The sequence below is a fragment of the Anastrepha obliqua genome, chromosome 2, assembly GCF_027943255.1.
Source record: "Anastrepha obliqua isolate idAnaObli1 chromosome 2, idAnaObli1_1.0, whole genome shotgun sequence".
Lineage (NCBI taxonomy): Eukaryota > Metazoa > Arthropoda > Insecta > Diptera > Tephritidae > Anastrepha > Anastrepha obliqua.
In genome coordinates, this window is record NC_072893.1 from 48,016,193 (window position 1) to 48,034,653 (window position 18,461).

The 18,461-nt window shown below is 33.1% G+C and overlaps 3 protein-coding genes and 1 long non-coding RNA gene across 4 annotated transcripts; 3 read left to right on the plus strand and 1 right to left on the minus strand.

The window, feature by feature from the left end:
* The first annotated feature begins 2,783 nt into the window (after positions 1-2,783).
* LOC129237941 (gustatory receptor 8a-like) lies at positions 2,784-11,235 on the plus strand. The gene is made up of 5 exons (XM_054872943.1): positions 2,784-3,639; positions 5,092-5,165; positions 5,244-5,312; positions 8,846-8,935; positions 11,148-11,235. The coding sequence occupies exons 1-5, from the start codon at positions 2,784-2,786 to the stop codon at positions 11,214-11,216; spliced, it is 1,158 nt and encodes a 385-aa protein (XP_054728918.1). The 3' UTR covers positions 11,217-11,235.
* A 479-nt stretch (positions 11,236-11,714) lies between these two features.
* Positions 11,715-15,314, minus strand: LOC129237940 (protein GPR107). The gene is made up of 9 exons (XM_054872942.1): positions 15,209-15,314; positions 15,031-15,141; positions 14,063-14,208; positions 13,502-14,006; positions 13,336-13,434; positions 13,146-13,279; positions 12,924-13,073; positions 12,696-12,813; positions 11,715-12,629 (listed from the first exon to the last, which is right to left on the minus strand). Exons 1-9 carry the CDS (start codon positions 15,296-15,298, stop codon positions 12,051-12,053), a joined length of 1,932 nt encoding a protein of 643 aa, XP_054728917.1. The 5' UTR covers positions 15,299-15,314; the 3' UTR covers positions 11,715-12,050.
* LOC129237942 (uncharacterized) lies at positions 15,312-15,784 on the plus strand. Its single transcript, XR_008581783.1, has 3 exons — positions 15,312-15,388; positions 15,491-15,624; positions 15,678-15,784. It is a non-coding gene; the product is annotated as an uncharacterized LOC129237942 (long non-coding RNA).
* Positions 15,785-16,984: 1,200 nt separating this feature from the next.
* Positions 16,985-18,280, plus strand: LOC129239204 (40S ribosomal protein S15Aa). The gene is made up of 2 exons (XM_054874548.1): positions 16,985-17,071; positions 17,719-18,280. Exon 2 carries the CDS (start codon positions 17,721-17,723, stop codon positions 18,111-18,113), a length of 393 nt encoding a protein of 130 aa, XP_054730523.1. The 5' UTR covers positions 16,985-17,071; positions 17,719-17,720; the 3' UTR covers positions 18,114-18,280.
* Positions 18,281-18,461: the final 181 nt, after the last annotated feature.

The window sequence follows — 18,461 nt, forward strand, 5'->3', positions numbered from 1 at the left end:
AATTTTATTGCGGTCGAATCGCGGAATCAAATGCAGCAAATCGCCATCACTTGTGATAACCAAAAAAATTAAATTACATTTTGCACAGTGTTTTAATATACTTCGCTCTTTTGCAAAGAACAAGAGAACGGGAAGAACATCGTAACTAAAAAAATAAAAGGTGAGTTTAGTTAATCTCAAAGTTTTGTTAAAAAAACTTAGACTTATGATACATTTTATACTAAAAATTAGATAACAACCTTATGTAAAAATATTTCTAAATTCAAGTTGTAAGGAACACATCTCATTTGATACTCATGTTGTGATACCTAATTTAATTTTTAAATAATTTATAATACAAAATGTGGCAATATGATCTGAGTATTCTTAGGGACAGCACCTAACCAGATAAAGCATTCATAACATTTTTCGTTTACTACCAAACATACATATTGTTATATAATACACTTCTCACAAAAATTAAGGGAACAGTAAAATTTCTTAAATTTCTTAGTGATTTTTGAGAAGCTGTATCTTGGTGAAAAATGGAGGCACGGAGTTCCGACAAAAAGCAATTTAAAGCTTTATACTTCTAGTTTTAAGATATTTGAGCAAAAATTTTTTTTATTTAACGGTTATTTTATAATCGTCAGTTAAAGGGCGACACAAAAATTTTCGAAATTTTTTACTTTTCTTTTTTGATTGCATGGTCTTGGCAAAATTTTTCCAACTAAAACTAGCCATACAGTTAACTAGCTTGATTATTTAGCTTCAACTTGCTTTTTTTGAATTCTCGCTACGATCATTTCTCTCTGAGATATCCGCATTTTACGAAAAACGACCATTTTATCTTTGATCATTGATATATCTGCAACTAATAGCCTAATAATAAATTTCCTATAAATTTTCTAATTCCATTTTTTGAGAAAAACATTTTTTTACCCTTAACGTTACCCTGAAGTATATTTAATTTAACTCTAATTTATTTTATTACCGTTTATTTATGTTATTTTTATATTGTTTTGCTAATTTATTGCAACTCTGCCATATTGTTGTTATTGTAATTATTAATTTCTTAAGTGGTTACATGGGTTTCATCGGGTAAAAAAGATCTGTTTTCAATATTTTTTTTCTATGTAAAAAATTATAATAGGTCTATGGATAAGTTCGTGCGGTTTTACAACAGATGGCGTAACTTGATTATTATTCCATATGCCGAAAGTCATCGTATCTTGGTGGAAGTTTATGGTGAGCATGCTCTAGCTGAGCGAACGTGCCAGAAGTGGTTTGCACGCTTTAAAAGTGGTGATTTTGGCCGCGCCGCCAAAGTTCATGGATACCGAATTGGAGGAATTGCTCGATCAAGATCCGGCTCAAACGCAAGAAGAGGTTGCAAAAACTTTGGGAGTTGATGAATCAACCATTTCCAAACGTTTAAAAGCCATGGGAATGATCCGAAATTCAAATTTCGAAAAAAACCGCACGAACTTATTCATAGACCTATTATATTTAATTCAAACTTTTTTTTGTCTTATAGATACATGTTTAAAGAATAATTTCTGAAATGTTCAAAAAAAAAATTAAGACTCCTCCATTGTGACGTCATTTCCGGTGACCCCTCGAAAAAAAGGTGCGTCCACGTTGTCAGCATAACTCCTGACAGGATCATCAAAAACGAAAACACAAAAATAAGTTTAGTTAAGACCATAAACTCGTGCTTGAACGAAGGAAAAAGTAAAAATTGGAATTTTAGCAGACATTTTTCCAAAAAAATGAACATTTCGGTCAAATTCGCCTGACATTTTGTTTTTTTTTAAATAGTTGTAATTGAAAAAACAAAAATCCTTCGTTCAAGCACGAGTAAATTGTATCTCGAACACCGGTGTAAAATTTCATCAAGATCGGTTGAGTAGTTTTCGAGAACATTTGACAACCGACTTTGAAATCACGGTTCTGAGAAAACCGCGTTTAAAGTTTTAAGTAACAATAAAAGTGGCTTGGAGCGCACACATTCCAAAGCCTGTATCTCTGAAACTATTATTCGGATCGACTTGAAACTTTAGGATAATATTCTTGAGATGTTGTAAAAATTAATAAGCCAAACACAAAAAACTCGATTTTTTGAACCCACGAAACCCATGTAACCCCTTAACAAGCCCACTTTTGATGTATGTACGTATAGTATATTTCACCGGTCACCCTGTGGAAGAAAAGAAAAATTAACATAATCAGATATACATATCTGTACGAAATCGAACAGAATTTGTTTAGACATGTCGGAGGAGAAAATAAATAATATTTCCCTAACACGTCGACCAGAAATCTGCACGACATCTTTAAGACTCCTGTTTTTTTATTCAATAGGCTAAATTAATAAATAAATAACTCAATTAGCAACAGTTTATGCAGTTATTTGACCGCCGTGTCTAATATCAGGCAAGCGTAAGCCATTAGAAAAAACTTACATTTATATGCAAATTGTTTTAAGTTTTTTATTACCCTAAAAAGCCTTAATTGAATTAAAAGTTTTAATAACTGTAAAAGTATGAGTCAAATAAACGATTAAATATCGATAATCGTTAGTACCCCTGAGCGGCAATTTGATAAGCCCCTTTGAAACACTTGGTCATTATTCAAGTCACTTTGATAGCATCTATGAGCAACTACGAACATATGCACCTACCAATGTTACATGTACATACATACATCACACAAATTATCATCTATCATAAAATATCATCTATTGAACGGCGAATATTTAACTCTACTTTTATCCACCGTTCAGTTAAAGCTAAAGTTTTGCAATGAGCATTCAAGTTCCCGCCGTTGTACGATTTCATATACGCCTGTTTCAAGTAATAGGGTGCTTTGACGCTTCACTGCATGCGCAGCCAAAAATGCAAAAGCTCGCCGAGCATCGTCTTGTAGCCTGGACAAATCTTCTGTTGTTGATTTTTTCGTTGACAACTGTGAACACGTTCTCCCGACCGGGTGCATTTCTTTTCACCGATAATCGTTTTGGTTACTTCAATGATGCCCTAAAGGTGGGCATTGCGCAAATAACAGTTTTTATCATTTACATGGAGACGGTAATGGGTCGATGTGCATTACGCACCTTCTGGCAGAGATATACGATTTTAAATCGAGTAAAAGCTGAAAAATATCAAAATAATACAAGTCATTGGCGTGCACAGTTACATACACATCGTCGTTTCCTTTACATTTTCTATGGGATTATTGCATTTGATGTGTCTATGGAAGTGATCTTCCTTGCCAAGCAAGCATTGGACAGTCAGGTAATACGATTTTGGGTTATGTTTACACCATTCATTTATATGGTACATTTGCGGAATATGCAAATAATATTTCATATCGAAATTATACGGCACGAACTTGAGAAGCTGCGTAAGGACATTGGACTGCTATCAGATTATACAAGCTTTGCGCGTCGCGTAGCCCCTTTTGCAGGTTTTGAAAACTTTGTGCGCCAAAAGTTGGCCGAGAAGCAGTTGATTTTTCAACGCATCTATGAGATGCTGGACTACTTCCAGAATGCATTTGGCATGTCCACCATTGCAGTGATCTTGATGATCTATGTGCGAGTGGTCGTCGATGGGTACTTCACATTTTATCTTATACCAGACGGCTGGGATATTATAGGTATTTATACAAGTCAATATCAAGTCAAATCTTTGATCTCCTTGTGTTTGTAACTTGATTTTTAATTTATTAAATAAGACCACTTTTTTAGTTTTTAAGCTCACATTTTATTGAAACGTTTTGTTCACCATTTGCATTTTTTATGAATTTTCCTAAATTTATTTTTCTGAGTTTATTTGAAAACTGTCACAGCTTAAGTACTTTTTTCCGACCAGTTTTTCGGTTTGCGTTGTAGCTTTCACGTGAAGAAAATTTTTTGTGGGTATGTGCGTTTGCTGTTAGTAGTTTATTGAGGGTTTCAACTAATTTGTTAGTTTGAAGAAAAAGAAATCCATTATTAGGTCTGTTTATGTAAAAATTGTCCAGCAACTTGCGAGTAACTTAATTTCCAAGAATTCTCTCTCAAAGAAAAAAATATAAAAAAAAGTACATAAATGCAAAACCAGTAACAATTTGCAAGTTTTACGAACAGTTGATTAAATTGCGGGCGGGAAAAATCACAAAATTAAAAAAAAAATTTCACTTGATCTACCTCGTATTAAATTTAAAAAAAAATAAAGCAATTAAAATCCAAAGTAACAAGCTTCGGAATCACATAATTTCATTTTATCCACAGTAATTTGTTCCATTTCATCATCGCTGTCAGATGAAGAAAATTCCATTAGCAATTGCAATTCGCAAATTTGAATTCCTGTTTATTTTTACTTTGCGATCAGCTATTTTTCTCACTTGCAAACTCTTACAAGTAAAAATTTATGCAGTAAAAACTTGCAACTTCCCCCCAAAAAAATGTCATTTTGCTCTCTCACTCACACTAAATATTGGTTTGGGAAAAAAGAAATCCATTATATTCTCGGTAGATGGCTGTAGTGATGGATATCTTGTAAAGTATGGATCAAACAATTTAAAATTAATGCTCGTTGTGAAGTTAACATTTCACACTATAAAATTCTTTACTTGTTTTTTGTTCGCACCATTCAGTTTTAAATTACAGGGTGTTAACAATGGAAATCAACAAAGAGAAAATTCGGTACATTTTACAGTTTTTCTTTGATGAAGGCGAAAATGCAAGCCAGGCCGCTGAAATAATGAATGGCGATACTGTAAAAATAATAAATTTGTTTCTAACAACCAAAAAATTATTTTTACATTTGTACATGCAGTAATTATTTAATCTCATTTTATATTGTATTATAAAAGCATTAGTTTAGTGGCATTTTCAACAGCGTAACGATTAGTTTTGTTACCAGTTACAAAAGCTAGAAGTTTATATAATTTTTGAACCAAAAAAAAAATTATCGAAATGTGAACCGAAACTGAACTAATATTTTGTGGACGTGCATGGCCGTTCTTATTGCCGGACTTGGCTTATTATTGTAGTCCTTGAGTAACTAATTGATGACCAAAAACTTAATTTGGCTTCTCTTTTTCAAATCATTTACCTGTGCTTAGAAAATTTGTTAATGCTGCCTGCGTTCTTGGAGATCCCAGCACTTTTACTGACTTCACAAAAATGCATGAATGTGGTAAGTACTTTTAAGTAGTTATACGTGGATTTTTTTTTTCTTTTTTTAAGGCATTCTTATCCTGTACAATTTTTTCAGGTAAAGTTCATAACATTTGAATTGCATAATATCCGCAGCTCAGTGGAGAACACAATTATTTCTGTTCAGGTATTAATTTCCCACAAATATTTTATATACCATATTCCCATCATAGTGTAATAATATTATAACCTATTTATGGTAGTCTAGCGTAAGTGCACTAGCCTGCCATCCCAGAGGTTGTGGATTCGAATCCCACGTAAGGCATGGACCTCGCACTTTTCCAAAATTACCTACTTTCCCTCTTTCTAAAAAAAAATCAAAAACAAACAAACAAAAATCTCATTCCTTAACCCCAAAAATTTATCCTTTCCATCCCTACTCCCGCACATTGGTCAGCGCAATATTTGCATTGTGGCTGCTAAAACAAAGAAAAACACACAATTACACAATGCATCAGTGGCGCCAGCGATAATAGCGCAAACACACCAAATTTAGCGAAGTCCTCAACCATCTGTGCGATCCTTCTGCCAGAAAAATTTGACACACAGATGGCGTTCCAAGCAGTAAGAAGGCGTTGTTCCTAAGCAACGACAGGTGGGCCATCCCACTACTTAGGACTGATAGTGGCATACTAAGCACCTACCCTGCCAAAAATCAAAATAGATTAACGAAACCAACGCAAGACAAGTCCTGTCGAGGTCCTATGCTCCCGAGAGGAGTGAACAAGAAAAAAAATGCTAAAAATAAGAAAAAGAATTATGGTTTAATGAAAATAATAGCATACAGAATAAAAATAATGTTTTGTGCGTACCAGGGTTGGGCATAGGGCACTAAATAATTAATATAATAAGGGATAGTTAGAATACTGAAAAACTGAAAATTTTGTGATAATAAAACCTTATTTTAATTACCACTAAAAAATTAGTGCAAACTGCCCAAACCTGATAATTACAGCTTTGCCTCCCGATGGGAGTATCCTGTTAGCATTTTCTGTTAAGCAGAACTCCGCGCTGAACGTGAATTAACGCGCTTCGATAAAATTAGTGGATTCACAAGTTGTTATTAGTGTCTTATTGTCAAATGCCCTAAAGTTTTTAACTGTTAAATTAATGTTTAGAGAACTCGGAACTATAACCAAGTATTTTTTAACGGTATGAAATGTGACACCATATGACTTCTGCCGTACCTTCAACCCCCCCATATGTATTCAAAGTTTAATACATACAACAATACGACACTACGGAAATGCGAATGTCTAAATTGCAGTTAAGGAATCAAAAAATAGTCGATTTTTGGGAATTTTTTTTTGTAAGTAGGAATGATTATTCGAAAATCGGATAGAAGGCAATTTATTATATATGGATTAAACTATGTTGAAGTAAATTATTATTAAAAAATAAATAAAATTGATAAATTTATGTAAATAAGCGTAACGAGTTAAAAAAAATGACGTCATCTGGTAGCAGCGATACAGCAATCATATGAAATCAAAAACAAACAATTTTATTCATCTACCAATAGTGGCTATCGTTGTACGTAGCCGTTTTTTTTTTTTTTTTTTTTTTGACAAAATGGTGGTGAATTGAATTTCGATGTGTGTTTTTCAGCAGTTTTTGGATTTTCAACAGGCCCAAAAAATAGTTATTTTCAAAATTTTGAAAATCGGCGACGTACAACGATAGCCAATGCGATAACAAGAATTTTGAAAAAAATAAAATAAAATCCGTTTTTTTAGTCTTCGAGAAATCCCTGCCATCGTATCGAAAAAGTCGTTTCGAGAAAAACACATTTGAAATAAAGCAGCGTATCATAAGCACTACGGGGCCGAACCGACGGGCGCTCACTTAAGGCGGAAGTCTACTGTGACAAGGGAAAAAACAGGCTTATTTTCCGGATTTTATTTCTAACAAAATATTGCTCGTACATAAAATCTATTTAAACTCTTATCTTTATTATATATTTAAGTTTTTGAAAAATTTAAGTCAAAATATTCAAAATGGCCGCTGTGGCACTTCTGCAAGCGCAGGTCCGCTTTTCTTAGGTGCCTAAACGGTGTACATGAAATCTTACGTTTCGGTGATCTAAAACAAAAAAACAAAATATTGTTATCATATACATAGTATTGACTCTCGTCTGACGTAGGATTATGTCGATAAAAAATTTTGGCGTTGAAAAAAAAATTCTTGAAATTTTTTTCTTTTTTTTTGCCTAAAATTGATGTTACTATTGTTTATAACAATTTAACAAATAACGATATCAAAAAAATCCTATGTCAGACGAGAGAATATATAATTAAATTTTTAAGCTGATTCATTTATCAGAACTCGAGATATCGTGTACACCGTATACAAAAACTTAGTTTCGAGAAAAATGCGTTTAAAGTTTCATGTGCCGCAGGTACGCGCTTTGGAGCGCTTCGGGAAAAGGTCGAAATTTCAACGAAGAAAAATTTTGCCAGCTGTAACACATATTGTACCTTATTTAAGAGGGTTCAAAGTGTTTTTTAAGCTAATAAAAAAAAAATCGATTTTTTGAAAAATTCACAGTAGACTTCCCCCTTAAGTGCACATAGAGCCGGGAATAAAGCGAATTTTTACCACATTTTCTTGAGTAGTTATACTAACAATTTATGCAAAAAAAAATTAAGGCTCGGTGGAATTACTATATTAAGATTCGCCTGAAGCATTATATTGGATGTTTTTTAAGAGCTTGAGAACTTAAAATGATAATACAAAACAGAAATTATTGTTGGAATGAATTGTTTTATTTTTTTTATTATAATCTGGTAGATAATTTCAGGGCATTTATTTATTGAATATGATAACCGATATATGTCCATCGCGGCTACGAGTTACATAGTACATTCGATCAGTACAATAAATCGATTGTTAAGCACACTGTATGGCAAGTTACTCCGTCTTGTTGGAACCAAATATCGTCGATGTTTAGCTGATTAATTTTTGGAAACGAAAAATCAGTCAGCAATGGCCCGGTGGCATTTTCAACAAAATAAAAGTGCTATCACCAACTCAATATTACAACATTTGAACTCCTATTTATCCGATTGCTTCCTTCGAACTAAATACAACGACACGGATGTATGCTTTTGTCTTGCATTAGCTAGAAGCCGAATGAAATGCCTTGGAGCTCTACAATATGAGAAGTTAGAATGTCTCTCGCGGTTTGAGCTTCACAGCTTTATTAGATTTGCAAAGAGCACTGGCTTATTACAAGGAGTCTACTACAAGGAAACATAAGGGTCAAGCTCCATCTGGTACCACTAAGTACCAATAGGTGTATATGATGGCTTTCAGCCAGCCAGGTCATTCTAACCTAAGCTAATATAAATGATAATAAAGTCGATAGTCGGATGTAGGTCACTTTGGCGCCGGGGTCTATGTGCGGCTGTCACCAAAGGAGGTAAGGTATTAATTGCTTTCATTACGAATGTCCTCACTAGTCTCCTAGACAGTAGACTAAGTGCACCCCAAAAGCAAATATAATTTAGATTTTTTAACCAAGTCGAATATGAAAGGTATTTACTATGCACAAATACAATAACAACACACTTTTAAGTTCGGTCATATCCAAAATGCTATTATTAAAGATTATTAAGTCATAGGTATTTCTCGTACTATAGTTGAATTATCTAATTACAGATACAAAATTTCTCACTGCAAATGTTACATCAGAAAATACGAATTGATGGTATGGGCATATCTCCATTGGATGGAAAAATGTTAATCCGTGTAAGTTTGGTAGCGTTTAGTGCCTCTGCGGCAAAAAAGAAAGCACTACGTGACTCTATTTGCATGACTAGGGAGTAACTAAACAATTTCGATAGATTTTAGCAGCGCTGAAAAGAGTCTGACATTAGATAAAAATTTGGAAAACATTAACTTTTATCGTTTTGGGAATTAATATTCCCGGAAAATTAAAAGGATTTTATCTAAAAAAAAGTTAATATTTAGATTGTATTTTTAACTGCATTAGCAATCCCAAAAATCTATCGAAAGTTACTAGTTATACTCCTCAGTCGTGACTAAAATACATATACCATAGTGCTCACATAATTAAGTCACTTCACTGCATCTTTTTACAATGCGCACAAAATTTTTTTGATAAATTTTTTTCTTATATATTTTTTTTAAACTTTGTACGAAATCCATAAAAACTAGGAAAATCGTAAATTAAATAAAAATGTCTAAATTAAATAAAAATAATAAATAAATAATTAAAAATGAATTGCTATCAAAATTTTAAACATAAAAAAATTAAGTTCAATTCAAATTAATAATTAAATAAAAATTGCCATCAAAATTTTCTACTTTCTTTTAAATTATAAATTAAATAAAAAATTATAAATAAATAAAATATTAAAAAAAAATCTATAAAAATTTTAAACTTTTTTCAAAAATTATAAATTAAATAAAAATATATAAAAAAATAATTAAACATTTTCAACTTTTTTTGTAATTATAAGTTAAATTAAAATTCTATCAAATTTTTCGACTTTTTTTCTAATTATAAATTAAATAAAAAATTATAAATAAATAATTTAAGAAATGTTATCGAAATTTTAAACTTTTTTTAAATTATAAGTAAAAATAATTATAAATAAATAATTAAAAACATGTTATCAAAATTTTAAACTTTTTTTTTTAATTATAAGTAAAAAAATAATTATGAATAAATAATTAAAAAAGAACTGCTATCAATATTTTAAACTTAAATTTGTTTAAAAATAAATATTTAATTAGATAAATAATTAAAAAAGAATTGCCACGAAAATTATCGACTTATTTAAAAAAATTGTGAATAAATAAAATTAAAAAAAAAAATTTATAAAAATTTTCAACTTTTTTTAAGTGACGCTGCGGCAACTTAAATAAAAAAAATTATAAAAAAATAATTTTTAAAAATTCCATCAAAATGTTCACATTTTTTACAAAATTATAAACTAAATAAAAAATTATAAATAAATAAAATATTAAAAAAACAATTCTATCAAAATTTTCAACTTTTTTTTTAATTATAAGTTAAATAAAAATTATAAATTATTAAAAAAGATTTACTATCAAAATTTTCATTTTTTTGATAAATTTATTATATTTAGAAAAATTCTGGGTATGCAGTTTTATAGCCCATTAATTAGTACAATAAAGCGTAAGCCTGAAGCCGCTCAAAAAACGCTCAATTTTTTTTTGTACAATGTTGAGCATTTCCTTCCATGTACAGTGTTCTCTCGCTCATGCGGACACCTATATATCTATATCTATCTATCTATATATATTAGAAAAAACGTTTTCCTAACTTTGGTGTTTCACGGAGATTCGAATTCCGAATGGTAGTCACACACCAACCGATTCTGCTACAGCGGCCGCGGGGCTAAGCGGACACCTAAGGGACTGACCAATTTATTCGCTTATGAAAAAAGTGTAAAAAAAAAGTTAGTAATATTTATCGGAGGGTTGTCCGCTCAAGAGAAAAAATTAAGAAAAATCTTAACCCTCCGTTGGGCACCCGGGTCTGGCTTCTATTGATTTATGGATATAATCTTTTAAAAACGATCCTCGAATAGTGCGAAAACATGGGACTCTGGATTTGTGGTGTGTATTTAAAAAAGCGTCCGCTTAAGATCGGTGCCTGTTATGAGAGAGTACACTGCAAACGATTTCCGCATTTGTGCTTTATATGGAAGAAAATTGTGAATAAAAGTCTCAGGTCTATAGGTGGCGCTGTGGTTGAAATATCTCTAAAAATCAAAAACTTATGGTTCGATTTAGCTCTAATCCGAAACATATATTAGAATTTTTATAAAAAATCAACGAAAAAAAAGCTGGAAAACGCATGAAAAATGCGTGTGAATATTGTAAAAACTCGAAGTGACTTAATTATGTGAGCACAGGTGTATATCCATTTATAAATTCAAATACAAACGTATATATTTACGAATTTCAGATTGTGGGCTCTATTATTACGTACATGATTTTCTTCATACAATTTATGCCAAAATTTAGAAATTTATAAATCAGTCGAAAAAATTGCTATACACGAAATTTATATTAATCTATATGCACAATGTTATTTACATATTTATTATATACGAAAGTGAACAAATTGGCAATGTTTTAAATATAATAAACTACATACTTATATTAAACAAGTCTACACAACTACTACTATGTAAATAATAAAAATGTTAATATTGATAATTGCATTGCATATATTTTTCAACTGGTAGTTATTTGAAAGTCCACAATATTGGTTAAATGATTTTTTCAAAACCACAAAACCTGCTTATTAGGTATAAAACGACTTGCAAAAGTTATGCATTAAAAAAAAATAACGGTAACTAAGTGTGTTGTAATGTCCTTAATCGCTCTTCATAAAAGCCATTGCCTTTTAGCGGAGGCAAAAACCATACGCCGCCTCATTTGATAGTTTCAACGATTGCTTGAATATTTCTAGATAACGCATTTTCTCTATTGGCACTTTCGGAATTACATAGAAACAAACTATGTACTAAAAATTTTGGAAAATATATCTAGTTTATTGCTTAATTGCATTCTCCATAAATCAGTTGAAAAAAAATATCTAAAATTATATAAGAATTACAATATAAAGGCAGTGTGTTTTCACATACTGCCATAGCAATAAAAGTTGCCCTTCCTCAATACAGAACAAAAAAAAAAAATTATAATAAATTGCAATAAAATCTGCATCGAAGGCAATACTTCACTGGCAACACTTATATGTACATCTTCCAGTTCAAAGATATCGACTGAACAAAAACGTACTGCTCCCGCAATCGTACCCCACCTTTCGAGCTATTTTTTCTAAGATATTTATTTTTTGTGTTTTCTAATCATATTCATGACTCGATTCACGTTTTGTTATTAAATTTTCGCGTTCTTCATCAGTGCCATTAAGTAAAGTAGAACCAGCTGGTGGTGGGGCATTACGATTAAGGGCTTTCGTGCGATGTAAACCCTCGGTGAGACCGGATTCTGTGAGTACTTCGACGGCGTCATCATCTTCATTGCGCACAGCAAAGTACGGATGCGATGAAGTAGGTCGAAATTTGTAGGCTGTCAGTACGAAGAAAACATATGTCGCCATTTCGTGGAACATTTCGTCGAGCCAGGCATACTGGAAAGCGACTGTCATTTTTAGTAGATATACAATTATGCGTGTAAAATAAATATAGCACACAATCATTATGTAGAATTGTCGGAATAGCTTCAGTTTGCGTAAATTGATAGCTGCTTTGCCGTCAGTGGCTGATGCCTCGTGCAGATGTCTTATTGACCAGACAATAGGAAAAAGTATGGCACCACAACAGAGTAAATCAACGAATATAAAAATATTGCGCCAAGTGCGGAACTCAATATCGCTCTCCTCCGATTCGTCAATGATGATTTCGGCCACGTTAGCGAGTACCTAAAAAAATAATTTTGTTTAGGTGGGAAGGTGGTTGTGGATTTTTTTTTACAAATAATTTTTTACCTGTAGTGGAATAACAATCATGAAGATTTTTTTATCCTTGTCCGAGAGAATTGGCTTAATAAATGTCCAGCCTGTTCCCATAAGCACTATAGTGATAAACAACACAGATCCTTTGAGCCTGTAATGCAATAAATACAAAGCGAAATCAACAAATATCTCACATAGACTAAAATTATGCAATAATCCTTGCATCCTTGCTGAGAAATATAGGTAACTTCTCATACTTACAAATGTGTCACGTAGTACAAAATCGCCCAGGCTTCCACATGTTCCCCGCGAATTTCGATAAAATGATAATTAATTGAATGGAACATGAGCGAAAGTGATTTTAGGAATACCAACACTGCCATAATATAATGCAATTTGTGTGCGGTGTGCCTATTAGGAGGGAATAAAATTACAGCAATTATTTTAAGTTTCCAAAGCATTTTAAGGAGAACGATTACGCACTTGCTCTTTTTCAAGATGAACACCCAAAAGAGGCCGGATAAGAAGAACAGCACACTCATCATGGAATACAAAGCTGGCAGTGGCATTTCTCCGGCGGATAGGAAATTATTATTATTCTTCTCTTCAATATCGACCTACAAAAATTCATATTATATATTATAGTTTTTTTACGTTTAATACAAGAACTTGCCACAAAAGAAATCAGCTTTGTTGTTCTGTAGTTAGGACAGGCGTGGAAATGCAGATTGTAGAGGCCCTCGTCATGTAATGTGGCCACCAGCATAGAGAACTACAACGATTTTTTTATGTAAACGGAAAACTCAATTTTGTCCATTGCCTATGATTAATTTACATACCGACATATTATAGTAGGTTTTCCCATTGATTACTTGTTTCGTCAATGGCATTGTGTAGTTTCTGCATAGCTGATACGGTACATTTTCATTGGAACTAATTGGCGCTTTTACCACGTCATGGGGGAATGGGTTTTCGGCAGGCTCAAGGGATGGAGAAGGTTTTTTGATTTCTGAAGTTGCCATTTTAGACGCTATTGCTGGGCCTGGGGCTGCGGTCGCTTTTGTGGGTGATGGTGCCTTAACTAAAGGTATGGGTGATGACGGTTTTACAATTATTTGTGGTGCTTCCACCGAATCATCATCGTCCAACATTTCCTGTTCGTCCACTGGTAAGTCATTGTTCTCAACTTGTGCAGCTACAGCGTCATCACTACGTTTGCGCCGCTGTAAATAGATGGTTGAGTCGCTCATCTTAGAGTGGCGCTTCCCACGATACATAGGAAACAACTCTCGACTGCGATAAATGTGTTGATTTTTCCATTCGGGTGAGCATTGCACTTTAATACTAAAAGGAAGGACATGAATTTAATATTGCAAAAATGTAAATTATAGGAAATTTACTTAAGATTTTTTAAGTCTAATAAGAAGAACAATATCGGACCACTGCGTTGTATACCCGTTGGTTCTTCTAGTATGCATTTGTTTTGATGCGAGTCCAGGTATGGATTTAATTGATCTATCGTCGTTTTGTCCAGTGTTAAGCCATACTAGAATTAATCATTTTTAAATAAGAAAAAAAAAATGTTTAAGATTAGTTGCATTAGACCCGTATTTAAGTAAGTAAAATTAGTTCGCCCAAAAGTTCATAGTTTTGTTTTAAATATTGGAATACTTAAAATTTGGAGGTAGACATGAGTAATGTCTATTGCAAATAAGCCATATAAAAAAAATATTACTTCGCTTACTCCTTTGCTCTATGGAAATTTGGGGAATATTCATTAGAGAAACAAAAAATATAATATCTGCTTTGGTAAGCAGGGCTCTTTGTTCTCGGGTATTTTTAAATCTCAAAAATATTAATTGTGGTGTGCAGATTTATGCTTTTTCACAAATGGAGGCACCTTCGGTTTAAGCCGACTCCGAACGGCAGATGGGTTTGTGAGGAACTTTTTTACGGCACAAATAAAATCTAAGTTTTTCCGCTGAGGAACCGCCATTAGAAAAAAATTTGTTCTATCAATTGTTACGTGCCTGGGGTTCCAAACTTGCGAATAGTACGCACGCACTAGTCTATTCGGCTAGGGCTGTTCGATTTTAATATATCGTACAAAGAATATTAACATTTATGAGCAAAGGAACCTTATGTATTTTCTGCTCAGACATCATCTTTTTCAAATCTTCATGTTATTAGTTACTTTTGCACCCTGTTCGGAATCTTTTACTTCACACATATCTCAGCATGCCTTCTGGCTGCGAAAGCAGTTTAAAAATAAAACAAAATCACAAACCGATTTTTCTTGGCAACGAATAACATTTAAGATATTCGTGTAACATCAAAGGTACCAGAATCAACAAACGAAAAACCTTACCAAATCGTTTTCATCCTCATTTTCTATATGCAGTTTACTCAGTTGCACATCCAAATGCCCATCGGTGTAGAAGCCAAATGTGCTTAACGCAATATAAGGGCGCACATCATCCTGGGGAAAAACAATAAACATTTATAATTAATATCAATATGACTGGAAGAACGCAGCCGGCACTTACCAGCACTTCTAGATGATGTTTTCTGGCCACCACTGCTACTAAACATAGAGCTTGTACAATAAGCAACTTGTAATTTGCTTGTGAAGTCATTATTTGCTTTCGTTGTTGGTAGACTACAGCAGACGCCTACAGTCACCAATCTTATCAAATTTGATGTCTTCTTTTTCTGCTCTAACAAATGTAAGCATTAATCATTACATGAAAACATTCACTCAAACAAAAATCTGAAATATATACCTTTTATAAATATTTATACAGGTGATTTTTTGTTAAACTTTACAGTTTTCTCAACAATAGTCTCCAAGCAAAATATGTACGTATAGGAATTGAAGTTCAAGACGCCAACAGCTGAGTGTCAAATTTGTCAAGAAATTGCCACCAGAGGGAGCAATGAATGGCAACACACTATCACTCAGGTATTTAAAAATACGTGTCAAGGAATTTGACTTCATTTCAATTATTTACTTAGGTTGTTCACGCTAAGTTGGTTATGTGGTTATATCAGCAGCAACAGAATGTAAAATCGGAAAACAACCTATCATAGCAAACCCTTCCCCCTATTAACAAATTATGTAGTTATCTGCTTATTTTTAGTGTTGCAAAATAACTCGAATTTAATTAAATGGGAGCATAAAAAATAAATACCCATCACATTTAGGGGTTAATGCAGGTTGCATTCAACGATGACACAATTAAATATTGAAGTAACATCACCAACAACATCTCAGCTTTGTTGTAAACAAATTACTATCTCATCTCATGTGACGTGAGGAAACACACAATGGTCACTTCTCTAAGAAACTGATTTGTTTTTGATTTGTCAAAGTGGCATTCTTATTTGTTGTTGCTTTGTTTGTTTACATTCCTTGAAAATTCTGATTTCAAAACACCGAATTGCATTAAAAAACTAAATGTAGATAAATGTTGTTGTCGGTCAATAATTGCTACGACAAAAACAATACAAAGGTGACACCATCCCAATATTGCTACTTAGTTCTTGGTGAATCCAACACACTCAGCTGTTTTGAGTGACGTCAGAGCAGAATACAAACAAATCTGTTCGCAAATGTACTTGTTCGAAAGTCACTCAGTGAATATTTCGGATTTTGAAGTAAACCAAATAACACAAGTGAAATGCCGTGTTAAGTTGTGAAAACGCAAATTATAACAATACCTCCAAATATCGTTTTTTTGCGTTTTTATCGATGACGCTGTGGCAAGAAAGTATGAGTCTGTAAGAGCATGCATAATTTCTAATGCTTGACATTTTTCATTGCTTTTACTTAACCTTGCTCATTAAAACCCAGTCATTTTCCTTCCTTTTATCTCATAACTTGCGGAGTTGATGTTACAAGGAATACTGAAGACGCAATTTTGTATTTTATTCTCTCATTAAAGTTTTCATTGCAAGTAACTTTCAATTATTCAAAACACTTACGTGCTTGAAAATTAAATATCAAGTTGAAATTGATTTTCCTTTCAAGACCTGTTTCAGTTCGACCGTCAAAATAAATATATTAGTCAATATTTTAAAAAATAAATTTCACAAAAATAGTGAAGCATTGCCACCAAAATCGACTATCAAGTGGAACAGTATCAAAACACACACCACAAACAGGAGCAACTTGGTCAAAACGTCCAAAAAGAATGTGCGCGCAGTATGTTGATCAACTTAACTTAAAAACGAAAATTAATTTAAAGCGAAAGCATACACCCTGCAGTGGAAAAACTATCTGGCAGCCCAAAAACGCTTTGACAACTGTCAAATAGGTGTACTGACAATTTGAGCAGCATGAACTTCCTCTTTTCGATTCGTTCGCGTTTGCGTGAATTTGTCAAAAAATTCAACAAAATAAATCTTAGGTAATCTTATTATAATTTCACTTAAAAACCGTCGGAAACTTTAAAAAGTGCTGTGGAAAAGTGTTCAATTGTTGCAAAGAGGTTTATTTTTAAGTAATTCTCTAAGGAATATGTATTTTGTTGCACATCTTTGGTGTGAAGTAAATTTGCTATCTCCTTGTTATAATATGGCTGGATGACGATAATTTTATGGCACTAAATTGAAATCAGACTAAATGCAATGCATGGACATCGCCGGTGAAATGATGTGTTAACTGTTATGTGTTCGGAGCCATTTTTGAGTAGTTTAATCTGCCGGAACAATTAAAGGGACTACAACAAAAATAACAATTTCTGAATGTTGGCTCCAAACTGTCAATTTTGGCGTATGTTTAAACGCGTGCTGCTACTGAGCAAATTCCAATAAAAGTTTACATTTAATGTCGGAGCGTATATAAACACTCGTCTTAAACAAATCAAGACTATCGAGAAATTAGTATTTGTTCGTATGCTTATTATGTCTTCAGCAGTATTCCACAAAAATTTAAGCATAATTTCTATTAACCTATTCAATTTCTAGTGTCCACAGCATTTGGAAGTTTTTCTGAAACAATTTTCACAAGCTTATGTATGTATATCGGTTTTAACTTATTTTCTTATTTTTTCAGCCATGGTGCGAATGAACGTATTGGCTGATGCCTTAAAATGCATTAACAACGCTGAGAAGCGTGGCAAGCGTCAGGTTCTCCTGCGACCCTGCTCCAAAGTTATCATTAAATTCCTTACCGTCATGATGAAGCACGGCTATATTGGGGAATTCGAGATTGTCGATGATCATCGATCCGGCAAAATTGTGGTAAATCTAACCGGTCGTTTGAACAAGTGCGGTGTCATCTCACCGCGTTTCGATGTGCCGATCAACGATATTGAGAAGTGGACCAACAACTTGTTGCCTTCTCGTCAATTCGGCTATGTTGTGCTGACTACCTCCGGTGGTATCATGGACCATGAAGAGGCCAGACGGAAACATTTGGGAGGCAAAATTCTTGGATTCTTCTTCTAAGCGGGATAAGGGGTGTTTACACGTTTGTGAGTGTATTTAAGCTAATACAGCTGACTTCAAATTTATATTATTTTATACAAAAATATAAAGATAATAGCCACTAAAAGTACTGCTGGAATTGTGCGTGGAGGAGAATAAAGAAAAAAAATGAGATAAAACGCTTTTAATGCTACGTGTATAAATTGATTTTATGGAACCGTGTGAATACAAGCCGTTGTTGTAACCCATAAATGTTTGGGAAATGCTGCTGAATCGTTCCGGTAACGTAGAACCGACTGCCGTAAATAGTAATGACAACTTTCTTTCACCAATCGGGTTTGTTTTGTGATCGACTATTTCTGCGCCAAG